The sequence below is a fragment of the Peromyscus eremicus genome, chromosome 1 (genome assembly GCF_949786415.1).
Source record: "Peromyscus eremicus chromosome 1, PerEre_H2_v1, whole genome shotgun sequence".
Taxonomy (NCBI): Eukaryota; Metazoa; Chordata; class Mammalia; order Rodentia; family Cricetidae; genus Peromyscus; species Peromyscus eremicus.
The window spans coordinates 50,386,296-50,413,801 of record NC_081416.1 but is presented as its reverse complement, the minus strand read 5'-3'; the positions used below and the strand labels follow the sequence as shown (position 1 = coordinate 50,413,801).

At 45.1% G+C, this 27,506-nt stretch overlaps 1 protein-coding gene across 3 annotated transcripts in view; it reads right to left on the bottom strand.

Annotated features, from left to right (window-relative positions):
* Ms4a18 (membrane spanning 4-domains A18) overlaps positions 1-27,506 on the bottom strand; it is a 51,006-nt gene that overhangs the window by 5,783 nt on the left and 17,717 nt on the right. For 2 of the 3 annotated variants that reach the window (XM_059260582.1, XM_059260602.1), the window contains exons 2-5: positions 23,856-23,908; positions 18,814-19,218; positions 16,444-16,557; positions 12,631-12,687 (exon numbers count right to left, since the gene is read on the bottom strand). In XM_059260582.1, coding sequence (XP_059116565.1) covers positions 12,631-12,687; positions 16,444-16,557; positions 18,814-19,206 — 564 coding nt within the window. In that variant the 5' untranslated portion in view covers positions 19,207-19,218; positions 23,856-23,908. The remainder of the gene's footprint in view (positions 1-12,630; positions 12,688-16,443; positions 16,558-18,813; positions 19,219-23,855; positions 23,909-27,506) is intronic. The other variant, XM_059260591.1, reaches the window with a different exon arrangement.

Sequence of the window (27,506 nt, the reverse complement as noted above, 5' to 3'; positions counted from 1 at the left end):
GCAAGATGGAGAGGCCCAGGAATGCCACACCTCTTGCTTGGCAAGGGCAATGGGTTCCCCAGAGGATGTAGGTGGTGTTTGACCAGTCTTGTTGGGACATTGAAGGACTGTTAGAATTCTGCCCTTACTACAGTTGCATGACCGCACATGCGCAGTTCAGGAGTTAAGCAAAGGGTCTTGTGTCTTATGTCATCAGTGCACTGGTGACTACGTGTGCGTGGTGTGGTCACACAATCAGTGCATGCGTGGTGTAGCTCCGTAAGCCCGCCTGTGCATGTTCACCAGGAATCCTTAAAAAGCCAGATGCAGACCCCACCCTCTCTCTCTCTCCCCACCATCTTCCCTCTCTCTGCACATGATTTCCTCCCCAGGCCTGGTTCTTCTCTCCCCCTCCTCCATTCCTCCTAAATAAAGCTCTGAATACTGATACTGGGTTCTGTCGTGACCATGACCTTTCCACGAGGTAGCCAGTGCCATAACCAGTGCCGTTTACCGTTCATTTTATTGGTGCCGAAGACTCGAATAGACCATTCCAACCTCTTTGCATCTGGGGCTGAGCATTGGCAACCTATACAGAGGTTCACTGGACCTGCGATCTCCCACTCCGCTTTTTTCATTTGCCCAGCCGCTGGACTGCTCTGCGCACACCACATGTGCCGCCAAGATTGGTGAGTCCCCCGCCACTTCCCACAACTGTAGCCTGAGCTATATTCCTTGCACCGGACCCCTAGGGGGTCCTCGGCTTCGTACCATGACACATTCAATCTTGATGAAGTTTTGGATGCTGTCTGGGCCCCTGGGGGGTCCTCTGCTACATATGCCCCAGCCCTTGCCCTTTTCGTGACGATGACTGGGTAATTTGTGCTGTTAACGCCAGTCCACAGACTACCTATTCTCAAGGACGCTTGAAATAGGAGCCTAGGGATCCTGTTTGTTATTTTAATTTTTTATCTTTTCTCTCTCAGCTGCAGCCATGGGACGTGGGGCCTTCCTTCTCATGGTTTCATTCCTCCTCTGACAAATGCCTTAAATATCCCCAGATACCAGTAAATTTGTCTGTGTAACAGCAGCTTCAACCCTGATATTTCACGGGAATTATCTAACTTCTGCCAGTGAATGGGCAAATGAGAAGAATTACCTTATCCCCAAGCTTTCTACCTAAGTCCTGAACCCTTCTCCTCTCCATTTCTGATTCTTTCTCTGCCATGTGCTACCAATTCTGCCTATCTGACTTCCGCTCTGCTCTCTGTTATTGGGCAGGCTCTCTGGTATTGGGCGGGATCTCCAGTATTGGGCGGGATCTCCAGTATTGGGTGGGATCTCTGGTATTGGGCGGGATCTCCAGTATTGGGTGGGCCGCTTCTGAAACCCAACCCTGGCTTTCACCTTAACTCCTCCCACTCATTCTCAAGCTGCCCTGAGAAGTACTGATGGGTCTGAAAGCAGGCTAGGATGCTTGCAAATAAGTTTAGGATCAGGACCCACATGGGGATCACAGTAATCAGGATGGCTCTTTAGTCAGAGATCAGTTTATAGCCTGCCTCCTGGTGGGTCTTTCTAAAGCTGTCCTCAAGCCAATGGATTATCAAAAAATTTTTTTCAAGACATGGAATAAAATCTGTCTCGTCTTCCAGACCTCCCTGATATAAGGGCTAAACCTTAAGCACCTAGAGAGCAAGGCTCCTGACCCCACAGGTGGAAGTTTCAGCTGTGGCATTTAAGGTTTACCAGGGGAGAGATGGAAAAGCCCAAGAACAGAATTGCCAAGTGCTGACACACGCTATCCGACTAGCTCATGTAAGCCGCTGGATCCCTGTTTTAAGTGTGGGGGAAAGAAAAGGCCACACAGGCTAGTGAGTACCCTGCCAGGCCTTCAATTGAGCCTTGTTCAAAGTGCCACCTAGAGAGACAACTGGTCAGCTGACTGCACCCAGGCACCAAGGGGCTTGGGAGCATCAAACTAAGTCCTCCAGCAGACCTCTAGGCTTGGCTATGGCTTTCAGGAAACCCAGAACACAGCATAGAAGTGATCCGTTTCTTTCCTCCTGGACACCGGAGCCACTTACTCAGTCCTGGGGTCCCACCTCTCCTCGTTTCCCTATTGTTGGGGAAGAGAAAACAACCTTACCCACCTCACCAGACCTAATTGTATTTCAGGGTTACTTAATGGGAAAAAAATTTCCAGCTAAGATAGGAGCTGTCATTTCATTGCTCCCTCCATGTGCCTCACTCCAGACCTGTCACAGTGCTTCTCCTCCTCATGCACACAGACAGGGCCCTGTTCTCTGCCTTGTTCCTAATTCCAAAAGAATGGGTTCTCATCCCACAAGCTTTTCTCTTCCCAGTTCCCTCTTCTAATTAACTGCTCAGCTAATTGTTACAGGACCACCACAGAGCTGGAGTCCAGGGATCATCAAGTAAGAAACTGTAACAGTTAAAAGGTATTTACATCCCCAGACCCAAAAGTGTCTGGGCTCTACAAAAACAGACTTTAATATAACCATCTATTACTATTAAATGCTCTCAACAATTGATCACCTGTGTCTCCTGGATGCTAAACTAGTAAAGGAAGCAGGTGCCTTAAAATAATCTGTCTCTGATAAAGCTTATCTCAGGTTAAAAAAATTAAAAACATGTTCCAATCTCTCTGTCTCTCTTATTAACACTAACCAGTACAAGCAGAGTACCAAACACTGCAATGGTCATCAGCCCAAGACTTTAATTTTCTCATGGCTGCTTCTTAATATGTTCAAAATTTTTCCCAAGCTCCAGAAACCAGCTTAAGTCCATCTGGACAGGTCAGATCTACTTCAAGATAAGTGCCAAATCCAAACCTTCCTGGAGCATCCTGTCAGACACAAAAGCAGCCAGAGTGCCAAGCCAAGAAAGATGAACGGCTCCGAGACAGCAGGACAGCCCACCATCCCAGGACGCCTGTCTACCTCAGAAACCCCCTTCCCTCCCCCCCAAGAGCCAATCGACGCCCTCCAAGTCAGCTGGAAGCAGTTTTTCCGGGAGAAACAACGCCCCTATTCCTGTTCACTCACCTTTTTTATAATAAGCAAAAAGTCTGGAATGTTGGAATTCTGCCCTCAGTCCAGCTGCATGGCCACACATGCACAGTTCAGGAGTTAAGCAAAGGGCCTTGTGTCTTATATCATCAGTGTGTGCTGGCAACTACGTGTACGAGGCATGGTCACGCAATCAGCGCATGCATGGTGTAGCTCCATAAGCCTGCCTGTGCATGTTCACCGGGAACCTTTAAAAAGCCGGATGCAGACCCCCCCCTCTTCCCCCCCCATCTTCCTTCTCTCTGCACATGCTTTCCTCTCCAGGCCTGGTTCTCCTCTCTCCACCCCCCATTCCTCCTAATGAAAAGCTCTGAATACTGATACTGGGTTCTGTCATGACCATGACCTTTCCATGTAGTAACCAGTACCGTAACTAGCGCTGTTTATCTTTCATTTCAAGGACAATGTGAGATGACTTGATGTTAGGGAGTTGAGAGGGTGCTCCTTTTGTAAGGGAGACCCAGGTAGCAGAAACTGGACTTGCAGACCAGGGATTAGGAATCTGGAAATGCTTTTGTGAATAACCCTGCTCTTTATCTACCACTTTCCTTAAACACAGAAGCCATGTAGAGGAAACAAGGGGAAGGAGGTCCTGGAACCAGCTCTGCATTTATGCTGAGGCTCCATAAGGTTGCAGCTCAGGTCAATGGACAACCATGCTCTTCTCTGGCTGTTGAGATGAGGAATACCACTTCAAAGGTACAAGGGGACAGAGGGACCTATACCTTATGGTCGGGGCTACAGTTGTTCCAGATATACTTGTTCATGTCCAGCTAATGAAAAAAGTAGGAAATACCTTGGGGAGATGACTGAAATACATGTTCATCCCCATTTGGCCCAGGTCTGGCTTTCTGTTTAATGCAGAACACTCCTAGGTTATTGCAAAGCAAATTTTCATGGCTTTTCCAAATTGCTAAATGCTTTTTGTTTGTTTTATTTTGTTTTGAGATCTGATTCATTATGTAGCAGTAGCAAATGCAATGGGTTTCAACACAGCTTTGGAACCAGAGAATTCTGGACTTAAGTCCCAGCTCTGTCACATATTCCCTGGGTGATTTGAGGCAAAGCCTGACTTTTTTCTTGTGACAGGACAAGAGAAAAAGATTCCTCCATCTTGTCTCAGCTGGAGCCATCTTTAATTTAAACCCTTCCTCCCCATTTTCTACCCCTACCATGAAAAGTCCTGTGGAAAGAACCCAACCTTGTGCTAGAAACTCAGGGTCTTGTTGCTTGCAGTGGTCTGGGCCTCTCTGATACCCCAGCTAAACTTCCTTCAAAAAGTGTTATCTGATTTGTCATCTCTGGAGGTAACTCTGGTTAGGGGGCCTGCTGTTTAGGACACAAAAGAAAGGCTGGGCATGGCTGCTGATCCAATGTCTGGGATCTATGTGAGATCACTGGACTCCCCTAGTCTGTTCAGGTGTATGAGTGTGTGGTGGCCATCTTGGTTGTCTTTACTATGTGCCTCTCTGTGTGTCTATGTGTTTCTGTCAGTTCTGTTTCCCTGTATTGACCAGCGGCTTTCTTTGGTGTGTGACCCCCCTGCCCCATGCTTAAGACCTGTGACCTTTTGTTGGGGATCTGAATCCTTCTAGCTCTGCCAGGTTGCCCAGTGAAACCCCAAACCTCTGCCTGTCTCACTCCCAGAGCACTCTCTTGTTTTGTTGTTTGACTCCTAGACCGTGTGTGGGGGTGGGGAGGAGGCCTCTCATCCAGGGGCCCCTGCCGTCTCAGCAGAATGCACACATCAAGGGAGAAATAGTTCCCCAAGTTGTAAACTTCCTCCATTCCCTACCCTACTTGCTCTAAGTAGTCCTAGGGAAAGGGAAGAGATCCCCCAGGCCTGTGCCTGGTGAGAAAAGAGGAAATTATGTTCCCTTTCAATCAGTGATTCATATAATTGGAGAACTTAAAACCCACCATTCTCTGAGAAAAGCAGAAAAACTGCCTCTGGGTTAGGTGTGAGGATTGCTGCCAGACAATGCAGCCCAGGAAGAACAGATTTTCCCTCTGTCTAACACTGGCCAAGGGTACTTTAAACAATTTTCACTAGAAGGATTGAAGACAGCTGCTAAAAGAGATTGCCTTTGTCACCCAATTGGCCTCAGATATTAGAAAAAAGTTAGAAAAGTTAGAAAAAGTTAAAGGTACAAGTAGGTCCCAGTTGCTGGAGGTAGATGAAAAGGTGTTTAACAATAGGGAGCCAACTGAGAGATGAAACCTTTTACATAAACTAAAAGCCATTGTCACCCTCTCTGATGATGATATGCAGTTAGACTTACAGATACCCAGAAAAATTTTGGTGTCCTGCCTTCTTCAGAACAATGTCTCCTATCTGAAAGTCCTGTCCCCAATCAAAAGATACAGTTGGACTATCTCTCAGATTTAAAACAAAGATTCCCCGGGAGTATGGGCAGAAACCAACCTCCCAGGACTGGCCCAACCCCAAGTTCCTATAATTGTCCAACTAACCAGTTCAACTACTTCCATCCAGATTAAACAATACCCAGTGACCCTGGAAACAAAAAGGGAAATTGCAGTCCATTGTTGTAGAATATTATTTTAAGGTGTGTTACTTTTGTTTATGTTGCATTTATTTAATTCTGCAAAGCTGTGTTACTTTGCCTGTCTAAAACGCCTGATGGTTTAATAAAGAGCTGAATGGCCAATAGTGAGGCAGGAGAGAGAAATAGGCAGGGCTGGCAGGCAGAGAGGATAAATAGAAGGAGAAATCTGGGAGGAAAAAAGAAGGGGCCAGAGTAGGAAAAGGACTCAAGGGGCCAGGCACCTAGCTACACAACCAGCAATGGAGTAAGAAAGAAAGATATATGGACATAGAAAAAGATAAAAGCCCAGAGGCAAAAGATAGATGTAATAATTTAAGTTAAGAAAAGCTGGCAAGAAGCAAGCCAACCTAAGGCCGGGCATTTATAATTAAGAATAAGCCTCCATGTGTGATTTATTTGGGAGCTGGGTGGCAGGCCCTCAAAAAGACAAACAGCAATAAAACAAGCAACAATAATTTGGTGTCCAATGTGGGGCTCGAATTTCCATAGTGCCTGAGAAAGCTTAAAAAAAAAAAAAAGAAAAGAAAAAGGACATGGCTCCTTTAAGAGGTAGCGCTGTTCAGCCAGCAGCTCTAAATAAAACCACTTGTGGCAATGCAGGTACCAGCTTCTACAGCTAGGAAGGTTTAATGCAGCTCTTGCTCGTGAACCTCCAACCTAACCTCCAACCTGGCAGTGAGTTTTAGGTTTTCACGACCCGAGGAGCAGGCAGAGCCAGCTGAGAGCTGCATGTGTGAATCCAGGTGTACCTTAGCAGTCTAAAGTTTGCTTCTGTGGTCAAAACAGACTAGAGATATGCAGTAAAAGATATCCAGATGGAAAAACCTCTGAATAGGTCACAGTGCGTTTAATAATGTGTGTAGGCTTAAGAAAAGAAAAAAGGTATAGTCACAGAAAAAAAAAATGAGTAGTTTATAAAAAGTCTTTAAAGAGAGAGTAAAAGGAAAAAGCCACGTAGGATGGAAATACACAGGGAGTCTGGACCCTGTGTAGTAGTGTGTTGACTTTGAATTTTCTGAGTGCTGACAATCAAACAACAGCTGCTGGCAGACAGGGGCTTGTGGACAGGACTGCAAAACTGAACCAACCTAGATTCTTTATGGCCGTCTTAACTTTAAAAAAGAAGTCAAAAATGTATTTTTCAAATGGAAATAAAAAATGCTTTGGAGTTTTTGTCCCACAGAAGATGAAAGGCGATTGATTCAGGGTTAATATGGATCAGGTTTGATCAGGCAAGACCTCCTGAAACTTGACAGGTGATATCTATCAGCAAAGGCTACTGCTGGTCTTCCCAGGACTTGGTCATTATCTCAAATTTTCTCTCTGGGACCCTAAAGATACTTCATCCACAGACAGCAGGAAGCAGTGTGGAGAACACGATGCTCACATTCCCAAGAAGGGTGTGGGTGGTTTTTGGTTATTTGGTGGGTTATGGATGTTTGTTATCATTTAGGAGAATATAGTATATTGATACAAATTTAAAGTTATTTTTGTTACACTGTATATATGTTTCTACTCTTATTTAAAGGATTTTTGTATATTGATAAAAATTTAAGGTTATATTTGTTACAACATATTGTATATATGTTTCTATTCTTGTTTGAGGTATTATACCTGTGCAGTTTATTTAAAAATGTAAGGTAAAATTCTAGTTTTTGAAAGTTGTTATTATAAACTATATAGGATAATCAGGAAATGGGTTAGTGGTTAGTTACTTATAACAATCAAAATTGTAGATATGTGAGGTATGCTTTCCATATCATATAGAGATATATTTTAGATAGATAGATGGTCCTTCAAAGACCTACAGAATAATGGTATTTAGAATGTTTTGTTAACATAAAGTTTTTCATGACAGTGAGACACATCTGTTCCTGGCAGTATCAATTTACTTCAGCAATGATGGGCATTGAGGAAACTCCTTATGGAGTTTATATTCATTGTGGCAAGGTTAGCCAACAGGCAAAGAAATTGTTCTTGCTTTTGCCTGCTGACAATGTGCTGTGCAGCCTAGACATTCAGGACCCACAGTAAAGTGAGTGTTGAAGTTTGCCAAAACAAGTCAGGACAGTCCTTCAAAATCTTGCTTCACAGAAGAGTCTATCAGATATTCTGCTGGATACACAGGAAAGTGACTGATGAATTTTGCCAAAACAAGGCAGGACAGTGCTGTGGGATAATGCTTTTGTACACTGATTTAATAAAATGCTGATTGTCCAGTAGCCAGGCAGGAAGTATAAGTGGGGCAAGCAGACAAGGAGAATTCTGGGAAGAGGAAGGGCTGAGTCAGGAGTGGCTAGTCAGACACAAAGGAAGCCAGATGACAAGGCAGAACTGAGAAAAGGTACCAAGTCACTAAACATAGATAAGAATTATGGGTTAATTTATGTGTAAGAGCTAATCAGTAATAAGCCTGAGCTAGTGGCTGAGCGGTTATAATTAATATAAGCTTCTGAGTGATTATTTTATAAGCAGGCTGTGGGAATGCAGGGGCCTGGTGGGACTGGAGAAACCTTCCAACTACAGGACAGTCCAAAATTCCTGCTTCATAGAAAAGTCTGCCAGATACTCTAGGCCTGTAGGCTGAAGATGGCTGCCCCAATGTTGCAGAGGAACTTTGGGTGACTGTCCAAGCAGCCAAATGTCTCTGTTGTTAGATAATATTACATCCTTCTGGGTCTTTGATAAGAGTTGAAGACTAGATAGTTATAGTTGCAGTTTTCTTTAGTTATGATAGAAAGTAAATTATGTATAAAACTGTGGAGTCACTAAGAGGGATGATGAAATGCTTTCTCTGAATTTGTTAAATATAAATAGACTGAATATTATAAATTAATTCTTACTTGATAACTGTTTTTGTTGTATATAGTTATACTATGTTAGAGTTAAAATCTTTCTTTTTAGACAAAAGGAGGGAAAATAGGTAACAACAGTCCATATTGCCTAGCTTAGGGAGACAGGCATCCTGGTACCCTGCCAGTTACCCTGGAACACACCCCTCCTGCCTGTGAAGAAGCCTGGGACCTCTAATTATAGATTTGTCCAGGATTTAAGGAAAGAGATAAGCAGGTCAAGACCATCTACCTCACAAACCCATGCACTCTCATGAGTCTGAGTCTTCTAGAGAAACAGGTGTATACTATCTTGGTCCTGAAAGATGCATCCTTCAGCCTTCCATTGGCAGAGGTAAGTCAACCAATCTTTGCTTTTCAATGTACAGACCCAGAGGGAGGTTACAGTGGGCAGCTTACCTGGACCAGGTTGCCCCAAGGATTTAAAAATTCTTTAACCCTGTTTGATGAGACACTAAGTGCTCATCTCCTGTCCTTCTGGCAGAGGTTTCCTGGGACCATACTTTCACAATATGTTGATAACTTCCTTCTAGCCTCTAAAACTAAAAACAAAACAAAACAAAACAAAACACCCCCCCCCAAACCAAAAACCAAACCTCAACATAAAATATATTGTAAAAGGGCTACTGAGGGACTGCTGTAAGAGGTACAGACTGTGGGCTACAGAGTGTTGGATAAGAAAGCCCAACCATTTTTTTTTTTTTTTTTTTTTATGTCAGAGGCTACCTATCTTGGCTACCAGTTTGGAGGAGGCAAAAGGGGCCTGTCTCAGAGTAGGATTGCTGCCATCCTTCAAATCCCAACTCCAAAGACTAAGAGACAGGTTTGAGTGTTCCTAGGTGTGCCTATGTATAGCAGAGTTTGAGGAAATGGAAAAGCTTCTATACACCAGAACAAGGGGTGCATTGAGCCTCTAATCTGGATTGAGACTGAACAACAGGCTTTTGAGGCTTTAAAAACAGCCCTGACTTCGGCTCCATCCTTAGCACTTCCAGATCTTTCAAAACCCTTTCATCTGTTTGTCCAGGAAACAAAAGCACTGCAAAAGGGGTTTTAAAGCCAGGCGGTGGTGGCACACGCCTGTAATCCCAGCACTCGGGAGGCAGAGGCAGGTGGATCTCTGTGAGTTCAAGACCAGCCTGATCTACAGAGCTAGTCCAGGACAAGCTCCAAAGCTACAGAGAAACCCTGTCTCAAAAAAACAAAAAACAAAAAACAAAACAAAAAAAAAAGGGGGGGGTTTAACTGAAACTTTGGGGCCATGGAAACACCTTTGACATACCTGTCCAAATGATTGGACCCTGTAGCCCCAGGATGGACCATCTGTCTAAGAGCTATGGTAGCTACTGCTAGTCTAGTGAAAACAAGCAAACAAGTTAACTCTGGTCAGACTTACGCTCACAGCATCCTCCCCCCTCCCCTGTAGCTGAGGCCCTCCTCCAAGGAATACCAGAACTCTGGCTATCTAATGCCTGTATGAACCAATAGCAAGTCCCTCTCCTGGACTGTCCTCGAGTATTGTTTGAAAAACCCATCACTATCACTCATGCTACTCTCTTGACTGATAATGACCAGCAGGTGCTCATCCATGACTGTCTCCAGGTGATAGCCCTCTGAAAGATCCTGATGCAATGCTCTACACGGATGGAGGTAGCTTAATTAAAGATGAAACCAGGTTCATGGGGCTGCAGTAATTATTTTTAAATGAAATTATTTGGTCCCAAAGCAGGTACCTCAGCCCAGAGAACAGAACTGACCAATCTGCTTCTACTACCACACATGTCCACGTATGATCTGTAGAGAAACAGGGCTTCTCATCACCAGGGCAGAGGACATTGAAAACAAAGAAAAAAATCTTGGTCCTCCTAGAGGCTATGTGGCTTCCCCTATAAACTGCTATCTTCCACTGCCAAGGACTTTAAAAAGATGACTCCCCTGAGGCAGGAGGTAGAGCCACTGATCTGGCTGCCAGAAATGTGGTCCTAAGACCAGAGGTGCCTATTGATATTCTGTTGAATTCCTGTGATATACCTTGACCTGAGACTACATGGTACAGCCAAAAGGAAACAGAGGATGAAAGCCATAAAAAAGGACAGCTTGAACCCACAAGTTGGTGGAGAACACCAGAGGGAAAGATCATTCTCCAAGAAACAACCGTCAGGATTCTGGTAACTGGTCTTCCTCAGGCTACTCATCTGGGGTCCAAAAACTCTGAGTTGCTCAAACCAAGGTGTGTTATACCTCGACTGGACAGCCTGGCGTGGGATATCTCAGTCAAATGCCAGTTTTATGCTCAAGCAAATGCAAAATTGAGAGCCCTTATCCAGGAAGGGGTCCAAATGAGAGGCCAACACCCCAGCGAACTCCGGGAAAAGACTTCACAGAGCTCTGGCCTGCAAGGGGAGGAGGATACAAGTACACGCTAGTTTTTATACATATCTTTTCCAGATGGGTAGAAGCATTCCTCACCCAGACTAAAACTTGTCAAATAGTAGCTAAAAAGCTTCTCTGGGAACTAGTCCCCCAATTTGGCCTCTCTCCAGCAATGCGGTCTGACAATGGCCTGGCTTTCATAGCCAAAATCTTCTAAGTAATATCTAAAGCTTTAGGTACAGTTTGGAAACTTCTTTGTGCATATAGGCCTCATAATTCTGGCCAGGTAAAATGAATAAGCAGGACATTTAAAAAACAAACAAACAAAAAGCCCTAACCAAACTCTCTTATAGTCCAGCGAAGGGTAACTAGACATCCTTCCTTTGTTTTGTTTTAGGTCGTGGGCTTTCTGCAACACCCATAGGGAGGGATTCACCCCTTATGAGATTATGTTTGGAAGGCCTTCCCCACTGCTTCCCCAGCTCAGAGACCAGCAGTTGGAGAGACTCTCTAACCATTCCTTTTTCAAGTCACTACAGGCCTTCCAATCCCTCATAAAGGCTATCCAGTGGACTGTCAGAGAGACCCAGCCGACCTCCAAGTCCACCACCAGCTTCCCCTTGTTCAAGTTCAGTGATACTGTCCGGGTCAAACAGATAACCAAAGGGGCTCTGAAACCAACTTGGGAGGACCCTACAGGCTGATTCCCTCCACTTCTATGGTCATGAAGGCAGTGGCATTATGTCACAGCCCACCACACCCAGGAAGGCAGTGGCATTATATCACAGCCCACCACACCCAGGAAGGCAGTGGCATTATGTCACAGCCCTCCACACCCAGGAAGGCAGTGGTATTATGTCACAGCCCACCACACCCAGGAAGGCAGTGGCATTATGTCACAGCCCACCACACCCAGGAAGGCAGTGGCATTATATCACAGACCCACCACACCCAGGAAGGCAGTGGCATTATGTCACAGCCCTCCACACCCAGGAAGGCAGTGGTATTATGTCACAGCCCACCACACCCAGGAAGGCAGTGGCATTATGTCACAGCCCACCACACCCAGGAAGGCAGTGGCATTATATCACAGACCCACCACACCCAGGAAGGCAGTGGCATTATGTCACAGCCCTCCACACCCAGGAAGGCAGTGGCATTATGTCACAGACCCACCACACCCAGGTCAAGAAAGCAGAAGCCACTGATGATGATGCCAAACGGACTATCTGCAGACTGTGGCCATCAAAATGAGGGCGTCCCTGGGCCCTGGCCCTGCACTCCCTGCCTCTTTGCCTCCTTCCGAGTCTTGTGTACTTGAGTACAGGGTCATAGCCCAACCCCCACCACCCTCAGGTCCAGACCTGGGAACCAAGGAGGAAGACAGATCCAGGGGAGGTGACAGCTAGAGTGCCTGCAGACCAGCAACCCATATTCCATCTTAACCATTGCTCGCTGATGCCTGCTTAAATGTCTGATTGTATTGGAGAAAGATGTGAGAGTTTGTCTTTTGAGATAGGAATACAGAGTTTAAAATTCTATGCACGCCCCAAGCCTGGGCTCCCTAGTTGCCAAGAACAACAAGGGAGTTTCCATTGTGAAAATTCAGGTTGTGAAACAGATTGCATTAACAGTGGGGGCCCACGCTTTAAATTTCATGGCAAATTATGTAAAATAAATATTTATTCAGTCAAATGAATGGTCCTTAGGGCCAACTCTATTGCTTTAAGAGTCATGGGTCATCAAAGAAATGGCATCATGACTTACCAGGCAGCTGCTGGGATCCTTTGCAGCCCAGACTGAGAGGAATCCAGAGATGATAAACTACATAGACATAAAAAAGTGTCTTTAATTTCCAAACATCTTGTTTCCCAGGCATGTAAATCTGTGAGCTTTCGTTTGACATTATCACGGTCCCAAAATTTGAGTACTATGTATGTGGCACTCGGATTCCTAAGTCATTCATTATTACCACTGTCTGACTAGGTCTCCTCAAACTCACGGTGGGCCATGCCATTGTTCAAACTCATTCACTGCTGACACTGTCCTATTCTTGAATATGATCTTAACCTGGGAAGTTAGGGGCAGGGTAGCATGGTGGTCATTGTACTGAGGCTGGGAGAGAGGACATTGGGGCTCCTGTTTCATAACTTCACTAAATTCATCTAGCTGCGCTCCTAGACCAGCTTACGAGTCCTAACAAGAGTAAAAACAAACCCTGTTTTCAGAGTTGTCCTCTCTGAATTACTGCTGAAGCTGGTTCCCTCTCATCTGTAAAATGACTATTGTCGTAACAATAGTTCCTACTCCCATTACTTTATTTTATACTACTGAGGATAGAGCCCAGGCCCTTGTATGTGCTGGGCAAATACTTTACCACTGAGCCACATTCCCGGTCCTTTCTTTCTTTCTTTAGGGATCACTGAGATGAAACGCTTCTAAATGGCCAAGTGTACTACCCTTGTACAGTCAGGAGGGAGCTCTGAACTGGATGGTCCAAAATCCTAAAAAAAAAATAAGCTCCTCCTAGATCATTGAGTTCAGAGACTGAGACCCAGGCCCTCAGGAGGGGCTCCAAAGCCAGCTGATATGACAAAAGAGTGGAGCAGAACTGTCTGTGCTTCAGTGGTGCCTTCGCTAGTCGATGACATGAGAGCCTGCCTAGAAATTCCAGCAGCTCTGAAAGTTACTAGAATTAATAAGACAGTATAGTTATTTCACCAGATAGAGCATCAGTGTGCAGATATCAATTGTTTAGCTGGGGGAGTGGTGTTGAGGCAGGCTGATCTCTGTTAGTTCATGGCCAACATAGCCAACCTGGTCTATAGAGAATTCCAGGCTAGCCAGGGGCTGCTACCTATTGAGACCCTGTCTCAAAAAAACAAAACAAAACAAAAAAAAAAAAAAAGAAAAAAAAAGAAAAAAAAAAAAAGGACTGGAGAGATGGCTCAGAGGTTAAGAGCACTGACTGTTCTTCCAGAGGTCCTGAGTTCAATTCCCAGCAACCACATGGTGGCTCACAACCATCTGTAGTGAGATCTGGTGCCCTCTTCTGGCCTGTAGAGATACATGCAGGCAGAACATTGTATACATAATAAATAAATCTTAAAAAAAAAAGAAATAAAAATGTCAACTGCATAGTCATAACCATCAATGAGCAGTTTGAGAATGTGCTTCAAAACTTATTCATACAAGCAAGGAAAAATAATTAGGAATAATGTAAAACAGTCATACAAATTAAACAATATCTAATTTAAGTGTGTATATGTGTGAGTGTCATGGCTCAGGGAGCCCTGTAAAACACAAGCTCTAAAAAGCTTAGCAGTTAACAATTGCTGGGGGCAAAGAAAGGATAGGCCATGGGCCTAAGGGAAAAATATGCTATTATTCTGCTAAAGGAAAAGAGCAATATGACTCCTAATGACATACTGTAAATCCATAGATCAGAGCCTCAGTTAACCCTCATCAGAGAAGTTTTTTCTTGCAGTAGATGTAAGTTAACATAGAGATCCAAACTGGACAATGTGCAGAGCGTGAGAGGCTTTGGAGCACTCAGCCTTCGGTGGGACATCATCAGAGCCCTCCTCTCTTTAAGGCTCAGGGACCTTTGTGGAAGAGGAGGCAGAAAGATCGTAAGAGCCAGAGGGGATGGAGGACCTTAAGGAAAGAGTGTCCTCCAGGTATGGCCCGACTGAGGAACATGTGAATTTGCACAGACTACGGACGCACTCACAGGACACAGGTTCAAGGCAGGAGGGATCTCTGCACCGAGAAGGGGGAGTGGACATGGGGTCCCAGCCTTAACAAAGAAACTATTTGTAGTTGCTACCTGTTGGCACAGGGCAAATCAGTGTTCTCCAGTGAAGTCTCACTGGGTGTACCAACCACACCTCAGGGAGTCCCTATGCACAGGAAGAGTCGGCCAACACAAAACAAACTCTTTTTTTTTTTTTTGGTGGGAGCCTTTTTGTTTCCTTTTTGGCATTTTTTTTTTTGTCTTACTGTTTTTTGTTTTGATTTTCATTTTTATGATTTTTTTTTGAGAGAGAGAGAGAGAGAAGTGAGCATTGTGAAGTTGAGTGGGTAGGGAGGTGGGGAGGATCTTGGAGAAGTTGGGGGAGGGGAAAACCATGACCAAAATATATTGTATGAAAAAAATTTTTTAAAAGCCACTTGCTGGAGGAAAAGAAACTCTTTAGTGGAGTGTCTTCAAGTTTTGGGAGTAGTTCAGGGGACGTAGGTTTTGGGAGTCATCACTCATGTGGGCATGAGCTTTTTAGTGACACAGCTGCCTGGATATGTCAGAAAAACATTCCAAGATCCCAGTTAGCCTGCCCCTTGATGGGCCTAGAAGAGTAACCTATCTCAGCAGGCACGATCTCAGTCTTTGCCCAGTTTCTGCCGTATGAACGACCCTAGACCAGCAGCTCACTGGACTTTTCCTGTTGTTGGATGTACCTCTCCCTTTTCCTGGCAACCCAGGCTCGAAGGCTCTGCTTTTTTCCTGATTTTTAAAACCTTGCTATAAAAAACTCCTCTTAAACTCATCCTTTATTGCCTGTGAATTTCATCCAAGTTTGCTAGTAAGGAGTCACTGAGCCAGTGGAAGTTTTGCATGACCCTGAGTGACTTGCACCTTAACCTCCAAGTTAAGCCCCTCAAGAGACCATCACTATCCTTCTGAATGTTTCTCCTATTCTCCTGGCTCTCATAAACACAGGGCTGTGCTTGCAAATGTCTGCCACCTGCTGGTGAGGTCTCTACACAGTAGGAGAAGGCCTTTATCATGACTGTTTATCTCAGTTTCCTATCACCAAATGGTTGGACAACTTGCTTAACTAATTCCTGGAAATTTTGCAATGCTCTTATAATTGGGAAGCAGATGCTGTGTACAGCATGAAACTCGGTAGACTCTAACTTATATATATTAGGGTATTAAGACATTGTACACCAGGGATTAGTATTGCTCTAAGCATCTGATGCTGGAGGAAGAGACAGGCTAAAGCTTGGTGCCAGCTGGAGGAAAAGCTTGCCTCTGCCAACTTGTCAGGCCACTTTGCAGGACAGCCTGGAGCTGAGGCAATGATGAGTCTCAGTGATGGATAGGACTACACCCTGACCATAACTGCTTAGTTATGTGTACTCCTTATCTTCTACTTAAACCCCAAAGATGGATTTGGGGGAGGTGTCACTGGGTCTCTCTATTTGTTCCTCTTCTCACTGTGGCCACAGTGAATTCATCATCTTTCTTTTCTTTTTTGCTATGACCCGTCTCTTTAGTTGGCTCACTAAGGGTGGGTGGTAGAGCGTGGCTTGTTACTGCGGCATAACCCAGGCTCTGACCTTAAAAACTCTGATAACAATATGGTAATGAATGTTTGCAGCCAAAACCTCCTTATAGGCAAAAAGTGGTGTTGCCAGGGTGTAGGTGGGCTCCTCAGTCCTCAGCAGCGCCTGCAGACTTCAAAGCTGTAAGGGTTATTACATGACTGGGAGTAAGGTTCAAGGGTCTTTTCACCCCTTCCCCCCCCTAGGTCCTTCTGATCACCTAGAAAGGAGGCCACATGGCCTTGTACTCACAGACAGTCCTCCCCAGACCAGGTACCCTGATAACCCCAGCACAGTAATACTCCTGTATAGTTCAGGGTTGAATGCAGTCACAATATGAAATAGGCCAATGATGATCTGGATGCCCTGTGGGAAGAGCAGGGAGCAAATAAGTGAGAGAGCAGAGCTGGGCTGCAGGCTGCTAAGTTACACTATCACCCCACCTGTGCTCAGAGCCACTTGAGGTATGATTGGTACTGGGGTTCACCTAGACCAACTTCTAGACTAGACCAATATCTCTGGGTGGGGTCTGTTCCAGGTGTTTTAAAGCTCCCCAGGTGGGACCAGTGGGTACCCTGGGTAATAAAAAGGGTAAGACAGTTCAGAGCAGTTTCTTTTGAACTTGGATTTCCAAATGCCTTTAAATAGTTGGCCACCAGAACTAACACACATTCACCAGTATTAGTAGGATAAAAAAGCATAATTCAGAATTACAATGTCTATGTAACATCACCACATCATCTTCCCACATACAATTAAAATCTCCTTTGGTGCTTGGGATCAGCATTTGGATTGCTGAGACAGTTTTGCAGACTTTAGTCTAAGAGGTGGCTCTAATAAATTGGGGATACAAACGATGCTCTCTGGTCTTTGCCCAATCAACTTATCTATTTCTGCAGATAGACAAAGAGGGAGAGGTTGGGTATGTATTAGCTCATTTACTATTGCTGAAACAAAATACCAAATGCTGGGTAATTTGAAAAAAAAAAGAGTCTATTTAGGTCACACTTTTGGAACTGTCAGTTTAAGCTGCATAAGGCTGGCTCTGGTGAGGGCTCCCTTGGCTGTGCCACTGTGTGGTAAATAGTATAGTGACGGGAGCACATGCAAGAGGGAGAGATTGTACAGTGAGACAGAAAGCCAGAGGGGTTGGGGCTAGTCTTGCTCCCATGAGAGCTATCAAGATTCTATAAGGACTAGCCCAGTGACCTATACCTCCCACTAGGCCCTATCTCTCAGGGGCTCTCTGGTATCTTTCAACATCACCACACTAGAGACAAAGCTTCTGACATATATGAAGCCTTGCAGCACATAGGCTAGCCATATCCCCATTAGAGCAGGGTTTCTTTTTTTTTTTTTTTAGGTTTACTTGTTTATTTAAAGTTTTTTTTTCATTTTACATACCACCCACTATTCCCCCTCCCTCCCCTTCTCTCTCCCCACCTCTCCCTATCCCACCTTCACTCACTCCTCACAGGGGGTAAGGCCTCCCTTGGGCATTCAACATAGGCAGGCATACCAAGTTGGGGCAGGCCCAAGGCCCTCCCCCCTGCATCAAGGCTGAGTAAGGCATGGCACCATAGGGAATGGGCTCTAAAAAAGCTCGTTCATGTACTCGGGATGAGTTCTGGTCTGATTGCCAGGGGACTCACATACAGTTCAAGCCACACATCTGTCACCCTCATTCAAGGGGCCTAGTGCGGTGCTGTGCAGGCTCCCCAGCTGTCAGTCCAGAGTATGTGGGCTCCCACTAGCTTGGGTCAGCTGTCTCTTGGTTTTTCCCATCATGATCTTATCCCCGCCTTGTAGAACAGGGTTTCAATGAGTTTGTCTCCTTCCTGAACCTGCCCTTGTCCTCTTGCCTCTAGGAGGGTCACAACCACTCAAAGGAAGCTGGGTCGTCTGTACTCTTTGAACGCCAAAGCTATGCAGATGTCTTCATGGAGATTGCCAGAAGGTACAGTTTATAATAGCTACTAGGAAAAAAATGCCCCCTCTTGGTCTTTGAGGACCGTGTCTTAGTCATCTCTGAATCTGTCTCCTCATAGAGTGTTCTCCATGCTGAGTGAGTGAGTGCATTGAGATGGAGAACTTGCTATAAGGCAGTCATCCTGCAAGCCAGTCATTTTACTAGGAGTTGGCTAGCATCTAGTGGAGCATAGGACTGACCTTGTTTATGCCTCAGAAAAGAGAATGAAGTTGATCTTTTCAAGGTGTCAAATGAAACTAGAGAATACAGGAAAGAGGCAGGAATACCCCTGGTGGGAGTGGAAATCAGCAACCTCAGAGAACGTAGGATATAGAGGAGCTTACTAGCTCTTATGATAGAGAGGCAGCAGCTCAGGCTCTAACCCACTCGCCTGGGTTAATAGTCTGTTTTAGTGAAAGTGTTGTTGATCCTCGCCCCTGGATCAGCTAGGAAAGGGATAGCTAGTCAATTTTATAGCCTCCCTAAAAGCCCATGGAATGAACTGGGGAACAGAGGAACACAGGGTGGGACTGCCATTGGTGGGGTTGTCCCAGCCAGACCTAGCCTTTAGAAGCTGCTACCCTCCTTTGCCCTCTGAACCCAGAGGCATCAGAGATGGGCTTACAAAGCTGGAGAGATGATATCATACTCACCCCTAATGTTCTGACTTCTTCATTTATGAATTTCTTGGGATTAAATTCAGAATAGGACATAGAGGACATGTTCCACTGTGGATGGCTTGATGTCTGTGTTGGTTCTGGGACCGTTGTTATTTCTGGTGAGCACTGCACATCAGCCGTTCCCACTGAGTATGGTAGCTGAGTGGGCTGGGCCTGCAAGCCTGTCACTCCTGCTGGATGCTGGACCACACAGTATGGGTTCTGTAAGTTTCCACTTCCTGTATACTGGAGCGTTTTTGCTGGTGCCTGGTAAGCAGTCCTTTCCAAAGGCTTCCTCTGGCTTCCAGGGGCCATAGCATATGGAGGCTCGGTGACATGGGCATTATCTGGGTCATTAACAGCAGACACACTCTCCTCTTTGTTCATGATGTAGAGCTGCTACAAAACACACAAGATGCAATTTCCACTGATAAATCAACAATCCATCTTATGTCTATTGATGTCTTCACTAAAATGCAAGTTAAGTGTCTTTGTTTCCTGGGAGTCCATGTTTTTGGGGATACAGTATTCAAATGAGCTGGGCCTACTTGAAAATCTAGGTCTCTTAAAAATTATTTAACTTTCTTTTTATGTGTATAGGTTTTGCTTTCATATATTTCTGTGCACCATGTGTGTGCCTGGTACCTGAAGAAGCGAGAAGAGGGTGTCAGCTCCCCTGGAACAGGGGTTGCAGATGGTTGTAAGCTGCCATGTGGGTTCTGAGAATTGAACCACGTGGACACTTTGTTGGCTTATGTTCATCTATATTTTAACTGCTATTTCTAGGAGACTGGAGAGTCTGAGGGTAGCCTAACCCTTCATAGTACATGGTTTCCATCTTCAGTGTTTGAGGCTACTGGATGAGAACAATGTGGCCCTGGTCCCCACTTGACCTCTGATAAGGTTGATCTGGAGGATGTCTTAACTTTCCTGTGCTGATGAGGAAGGATGTATGGCAGGAGGCAGGCAGCCTCCTTAGCACATTAAAGACTTAGGTAGAAATATTGCCCATTTAGATGAGGAAAAATCCTCACCTGTCAGCTTCACTCCTGTTTAATCTTATTGCACATAAACTGTACACTCCTTGTTGGCAGGATGTCCAATGCTACAGCACAAAATATTGTGAACCAGATTCTAGCAATATGCAAGTGGGAAGCTTTCTGGCCACTCTAGATGACAAATACAAGTAAATCCATTCCAGTGCTCCACAGTGCTAGCAGGTCCCAGAGGGAGGAAAACACCCTGAAAGGCCGACATCAGCCTGACTCTAGTGCTGGCCGATGGACTGGCACTGTTTACTAATAATCACCCAGATGGTGAACCCACAGGCAAGGCAGCATCAGGGTCCAGAGGTCAGACGGCTCTGAGTCTGCTTCTCAGTTTCTGCTTTTTATGACCTGCAAGTGCAAGAGCATTAGCTCTGTTTTTCATCTGTGAAAGGCAGATGTCGATATCCTTGGTGAATTCACTTCCAGCACAGGAAAGCGCTCTTAGCAGCCATCCATAACAAAAAGGCTATTCTCTAAACCCCACTGCCCCTAGACTCTAAGCTATTTTATTTCCAATATTAAGTCAAATGGATCTTCAGGTGTGGTCTCTAGGTTAGCAGTGCCTGCATCACTTGGTAAAACCTCAGTTCACTTTCCAGACACCCCCAGTTTGTCTTCTACTGTGCCTCCTAGGTGACGCTGATGGTGGCAAAGTTTGAGACACCCCAGTAGCACAGAAAGACTCCCTGGTTGGTAGAACGCTTACCAAACATGCACAAAACACTGGGTTCTACCCCCAGCACCAAAGAAACTGAGTGTGGTAGCACATGCTTAGGGTCCCAACACTTGGGAGGGGAAACACAGTGGATTCAAAAGTTCAAGGTCATCCTCTGCCACGTAGTGACATTGAGGCCAATCTGGGATACACGAGACCCCGTCTTGAAGCTAACCCAAGAAGACAACAACAGCAATGGAATACCTGTTAAGTAGGGTCTGGACAGGCCATGGTGCTAGCTCCTCAGGAGCCTGAGGCAGGAGGATTGCAAATTCAAGACTTACTTACATTACAGAGTAATTTCAAGACAATTTGGGCTACTTGATGAAATTCTGTCTCACAATTAAAATCACATAAAAGTAAAAAGGTCTGGAAATGAGACTTGGTGACGGAGCACTGCTCAGTGCACAGGAGGCCCTGGATTCAGTTCTCAGCACCCAATTAAAAAAATGATCAAGAGAAACATCTGTCATTGGTCTGACACCTGACAGCCAAGGAAGTCCCCATGATGTCTGTCTCATCTCCATATCCCCCATCTCTTCACTAAGTCCCTCAGGGACCAAGGCGCTGAGGGGGGATGACTAATAGCATAGCTCACAGGAGTGAACTTAGAACCCAGGATTATTTCCATAACACTATGTTTTAACTTCTACAGAGGAATGCTGTGTCTGTTGGGTGACACAAACCAAGACTGTTTAGCTGTGGGGACATACTGTGGCAAGCATCATGTGCCACTTCTCAACTTTGAGCATCCCTTGCTTTCTCCTAGGAACCCCAAGTGTTCCAGGGAGGTACCTGATAGCAACAACTATAGCAATCATAGATGTTTATATCTCACAGCCCTAGAGATATGAAACAATTCCTCTAGCCACATACTATTACTATGGATATTTTGTAGATGAACTGAGGGTCAGAGAGGTTAGCTAACCTGAACGTGGCCGTGCAGAAAATGCTAAAGCTGAGGTTTGCTTTTGAGACAGGGTCTCATGTGGCTCCAGCTGTCCTTGAACTTGTTATGTAGCTAAGGATCCTCCTGCCTCTACCTCCCAAGTGCTGGGACTCCAGTCACGCACTACCACGCCCAGTTTATGTAGAGCTGAGGGTGTATGTGTCAAACCCAGGGCTTTGTGCATTCTAGGCAGACATTCTGCTAATGGAGCTGTAACCCCAGCCTGAAACTGAGATACGAATGGTTTGCATGGAATATCTGTCTGTCTCTCTTTCAAAATAAATGCTATGCTGAATGCAACCCTCTGTTCCATGCCAGGGGAAGATGGGTTAGCTCTGTCTTCCCCCCACTTTTTTCAGAGAAGGTTCCCTGTTGTTCAGTGTGTGAAGAACAGTATCGTTACAGACATGGCACTTGACACAGATAACTAAGCCCTGGGCTGTGCTCTGGAGGACCTGATAGGAAAACATGGGAACAGAGAAGGTTGTACTTTCCTACTAGTTCTTGGCTGAGGTCCTAAACAAACCACAATGCATTTAACAGATGGACTCAGGGAGAGGTCAGCTGGAAAGCCCCACCCCAGCCCCCACTGTGTCCAGCCTTCTTTCCTGGGATTGTTTTGCTCAGGCAGAGGGAGAAATAGTTCCAGGAACTTGTTCTGACTCTTCAGCAGCCTGCCAGGTGGCCAAGCAACAGTCTCCGAGGTTGGGTTGTTGTGAGCTCCCACCATGCTTCAGTGCACTGTCTGTTATTGAGAGCTGCTGGTAGTGAAAGTCCACGAGAGTACACAGCAGTGACAACTAGAGTTCAGAAGGTCAACCTATCAGAACCAAGGGTTCTGTTAGAGGAAACCATCACGTAAGGCGTTATGGAATTACTGCCTACTGAATGAATTGGCTGTCTCTTGTTGTAAACTTCTTGTGATTCTCCCCGTTTACCGTGCATTTCCATATTATGTGTACGTGTAATCTCAGGATTGCATCTCAATCTTGGGCACAACTTTCCTTATACATTTGGGGTAATTGGACAACTGTCCCCAGCTGTGTTTATTTTTCATTAACATATATCTGTCCAGGGCCATTCTCCAGACAAAAGTATTTTAGCAAAGATACCTTTTTCCAAGGACAAATGCAGAGAAATAAACATTAACTCATCTCACCCACAGATAGAGAAAAGAACCACTAACAATTAAATCCTCAACCCCTTACCTTCACCCCGGGTTATTTATACAAGACCCTAACTTAAGAGATTTACTGCTCACATTCCTGGGATGATGTTTTAGCCATTTGTTAGTTACTGAGTTAAGGCAGTTACTTCCCACTGACCCAAGGAGATTGCCTACAAGGCCAGGCAGGTGATAGGTGCCAAGCTTCTTTCTTGTGCAAATTCAGTTTTTATTCCTCCTCAGCCAGGTGCAATTCCTAGATTTTCTCCTCAGCAATTACTCTGAGTGAAAGTGCTTTTACTAACCAAATACTACATGCTCTGACAGAGGTTGCTTAGCCACCTAGCATATGTCCCCCTCCCTATCAGAAAGCAGCTGCAGCTGGGAAGAGCGGGAAAAGTGGTGCCAAAGACAGTTTACTTTCTTGTGACTTACTGACCCTTAACATTCTACCTAGCCATTTCTAGATTATAGTTTGAGCACATAAATTCCCTAATTGATCTCAGCCTTTGGTTGCCCCTACCAGAGAACTCCCCTTTAGTCACTCCCCTTTTGGGTTGTAATTGAAAGCTGACAATTAATTGCTTTATGTGTGGATCCTTATCACCTCTCTCTCTGCCACCCTGAAAACTTCAAGCATTGCATTGCTTTACCAAAGAATTACTGTGTGGGTATATATACTGGTTCTCTGAGAGCACTGGGAGAACAGGATTGATGGAGACGAACAAAGATGAGGATGGAGATGGAAAGAACTAGGTAGAATGATGAGAGAACAGCAGAGGGACCGAGAGCAGGAGGGACCAAGAGGCGTTAAATAAGAGAGCAGAAAAGAAACTGTGTAGATAGAGTTGACTTAGAGAAATAAAGTGAACAGACTAAAGAACTCAGTGTGCTTAGATTCATTGACTACCCCTCAGATTAGAATCCTCCGCTGGTTGGTAGACTCTTCCTCGGACCCTGGGAGCAAACAATATCAGCTTGACCTGTTACTGTTTGCGTTAGGGTAGGGAGGTGGGGAGGATCTGGGAGGGACTGTTAGGGACCCCCAACTCCTGCAGCTCCTAAAGGACCTTTCCAGGGTTTGTCTAGGTCTTGGGTCCCTCTTGATAGGGTCCAAGTTCTGTCAAGACCCTGTGAAAGAATATTCAGAAGTCTTACCTTGAGTCCTGGCAAGTCTGTCTCCTTTAGGCTCTGGCAGTTTCTACAGCTGCCTTGGAAATTAAAAAAAAACACAAGGGCAGAAATATTAGGTTTCTCTTTCAAGCACCAAAGTCCTCCTTGAAGTTTCACTGAGAACCAATAAAAGTAATGTTAGGCTCCCAAGTCAGTTTATCTGCTGCCCCTCCGAGTTTTTATGGCCTTATCTAGAATAAGATTCTGTGGGAGGGTTCCTTCCAAAGTCTGCTTTTGGCAAAGTGTCACATGCAGAATGTCAGAATGGGATTGCACTTGGAGATTGGGACCTTATAAAAAAGGAATTAAGTTAAAATGAAGTGATCAGGATGGGACCTAACCAGCATGAATGGCGTCCTTATGAAAAGCAGATCTATATCATGCCAGCAACCATGAGTCCAAGGCATGGTATGTGTTTGTGTAGAAGTATTCACCAGACAAGAACTGTTGTAAATGTTTTAGTAAAGAACATACACTGTGAACAGAAACATGGAGGGAAAGGTAGGGAAGGAGGAGAGAAAGAGAAGGTGGGGAGAGAGAGGGGGAAGGGGAGGGGGAGGAGAGAGGGCAAATTGCACCCCTAATGGGGAATGGCACTTTTTATGACAGTTTAGAGAAGTTATCTGGCCTTGCCTTGGGTCATTTGTGTGGCATTACATTGGAAGAGATTGTAGGTTGGCAGTTTATTGTCTTGTTGGGTAGTAATTTTATAACACCTCTCATCTTTTCTAAGACAAGCCATTCAGGGCCAGGCTCTAGGGCTCTTAAGCTGTAGTTATTTGTTTAAGACATTCCAAGCCTGGCCAGGCTCCAGGCAGTTAGCGTCTGATTGTAAAGTAGGGGATTTTGATCTTGAGTTTTGACCTTTTAGTTTTCCCCTTTTTTATTCCTTTCTGTTTATAGATTTTCCCCCTCAGACAATATATTTTGGTCATGGTTGTTGTTGTTTTTTTTTTGTCTCACAGTCCCTCCCAGATCCTCCCCACCTCCCTACCCATCCAACTTTATATCCTTTATCTCTTTCTCTCTTAAAAGAAAACAAACACAAAAAAGGAAAAACAAATATATACAAACAAAAGACCAGTAAGACAATAAATGCCCCAACAGGGCAAAATGAGACAAAAAGTTTACAAAAATATAACCGAGTTAGTTTTGTGTTGACCAGCTACTCCTGGGCGTGGGGCCTGCCCTGAGTTGTGGTTACCATACCTAGGGAGATGCCACTGGAGAAAATTGATTTTTCCTTTGCCAGTGGGTATCAATCGCAGATAGATTATTGTTGTCCATTTACTTCCTCTTAGTCTTAGATAAGACCCCTGTCTGGGTTGAATTTATCATCAGGTACAAAAGAAACCTGGGCCAAAGGCCAACTGTGGTGCTATTAGCACACCAAAGCTCCTGCTGGCCTCTAGGCTCTCTCTGCATGGAAAGTGCCTGTTACAGAGCCCTAGCTCTGCTTATCCCGCCCCCTAAACCTCTCCAGCCCGGGAGGAGCGTCCCTTCCCTTCCCCCAGCTTCTGGTTCCTATAAAAACCTGCCATTTCAACCATGTACTCTCTGGGTTCTCCCTTTCCTGTCCCCTTTCTCTTCTTCTCCTTTTCAGCGTCCCCACCTGCCCCCCTACAATGGCCTGGTTCAGTCTGTGGGCCATGCTCAGTCTCCTACTTTCTCTTTCTGTTCTGGACTCTTCCAGATGTCTCTGGCTGTACTCTCCCTCATATCTACAATAAAAACCTTTACCTCATCCATACTTTGGCACAGTTGTGTTCTCATTTCATTCACCTGTGTAGACCTTGATTATTATTAATATATTTTTTTTAATTTTTGGCTTTTATGTCTCTACAGTCTAGACACAGAAGCAGAAATGAAGAGAGAGTGAATGCTTTGCATAGGAACGTAAAGTCAGGGAGTGGATAATGCTTCCAAGAAAGACCAGGTGTTGCCACAAACAAGAGAAAGTAGGAGAGAGGCACACAGCCGGTTCTTTTCCTGCTTCCAGAAAGCCCCAAATATGCAAACACCTTCATCTCATACTTCAGTGGGACAGCAAACTTATGTAAACCGAGGTTTAAGAAAACATTCTGGCCAGGCGGTGGTGGCACACGCCTTTAATTCCAGCACTTGGGAGGCAGAGCCAGGCGGATCTCTGTGAGTTCGAGGCCAGCCTGGGCTACCAAGTGAGTTCCAGGAAAGGCGCAAAGCTACACAGAGAAACCCTGTCTCGAAAAACCAAAAAAAAAAAAAAAAAAGAAAAGAAAAGAAAACATTCTGATTGAATGATTAGAACTTCCATGCTGGTGGTGGAGAGCTGAGCTACTGCAGACTTGGAGCCAGATTCTTGTGTGCTATCTTTAATCTCCTTAATGAGGATTCATTGCCCACCTCAGCTGACTTATCATCCTTGTGACTATCAGGAAAGTCCTATTAGACTACATAGTAACTATATATTAACAAACCATTAGCTTTCCCTAAGTCCAAAGTTGAGAATGTTATCAGATAGCATCGCAGACTCAGGCAGAAATTTTCTCACTTTGCTGTTACCAGCATATCTGCTGTTTCTATTGGCCGTATCTTTAAAGTGCCTTGATTTATGACTTCCTTTTCTTCTGTCATTTTAAAAACTTCATGCAACTGTTGCCATGTTGAAACACACTATTCAGAGTAACCTGAATCCATATTATTGGGTCACAGTCACTCATGTTTGACTCCAGAATAAACTCTTATTTCCTTTGAGGTGAGAACTAGGTTTTCCATGGGCACTTCATTCACAAGCCATTCAGTTTGTGGTATTTGGTTGTGTTAGCCAAATACCAGGAAACAAGAACTCCCTGTCTGGATTTCCTCAAAGGTTTACTCACCAAATTAGTCCATGTGGCTGTGTGTGGGACCTGGGGTTGGCAGGGTAGGACAGCAGAGAGATTCACTCTGCATCAAGAGCTACTGATGCCTCAGTCTCTTGATCGTTCTTGCCATAGAACTGGGACAGGCCTTTCTTCTTAGGACCCTGGTCTTCCCTTGTGCTTCTAAGCCTTTCTTCCCCTCCCCCTAGAGCCCCTGGCATGTTTGCAGAGCTTCCCCCAGTAGCTCCACATTCTCCCCACACTATTGGGGAGAACAGTTAGCTCTCTCTTTCATCTGCCCCACCTGTCTAGTCCGTGGGGGTGGGATGAGGATTTATTTGTCTTGCTTAAAAAATCCAAAGAAGTTGTCACCTGTGGGATCTGCTGCCTCCTTAAAACAAACCATGCTTCACCTACGTTTACTGTAGTACCACCCACAGTACTAAGTTAGGGATCAGCCTAGGTTTCTGGTCCAGTTTCACTTTTGTTGCTGTGATAAAATACTCTGACCAAAATCAATTTAGGGAAGGAAAGTGTTTATTTGGCTTATACTTCCGGACCACCATCCATCAGTGAGGGAAGTCAGAGCAGGAACTCAAACTAGAACTTGAAGGCAGGCATGCTTGCTATTCCCTGAAGCCTTAACTCTGACAAAGGAACGCACTCTCAGCCAAGGAAGAACAGCAGACACCACAGAGGAATGCTGCCTGGTGGCTGTGTGGCCTTAGGCTCAGCTAGATTTCTTATACAGCCCGGGGCCATCTGCCCAGAGAATGGTACTGCCCACAGTGGGCTG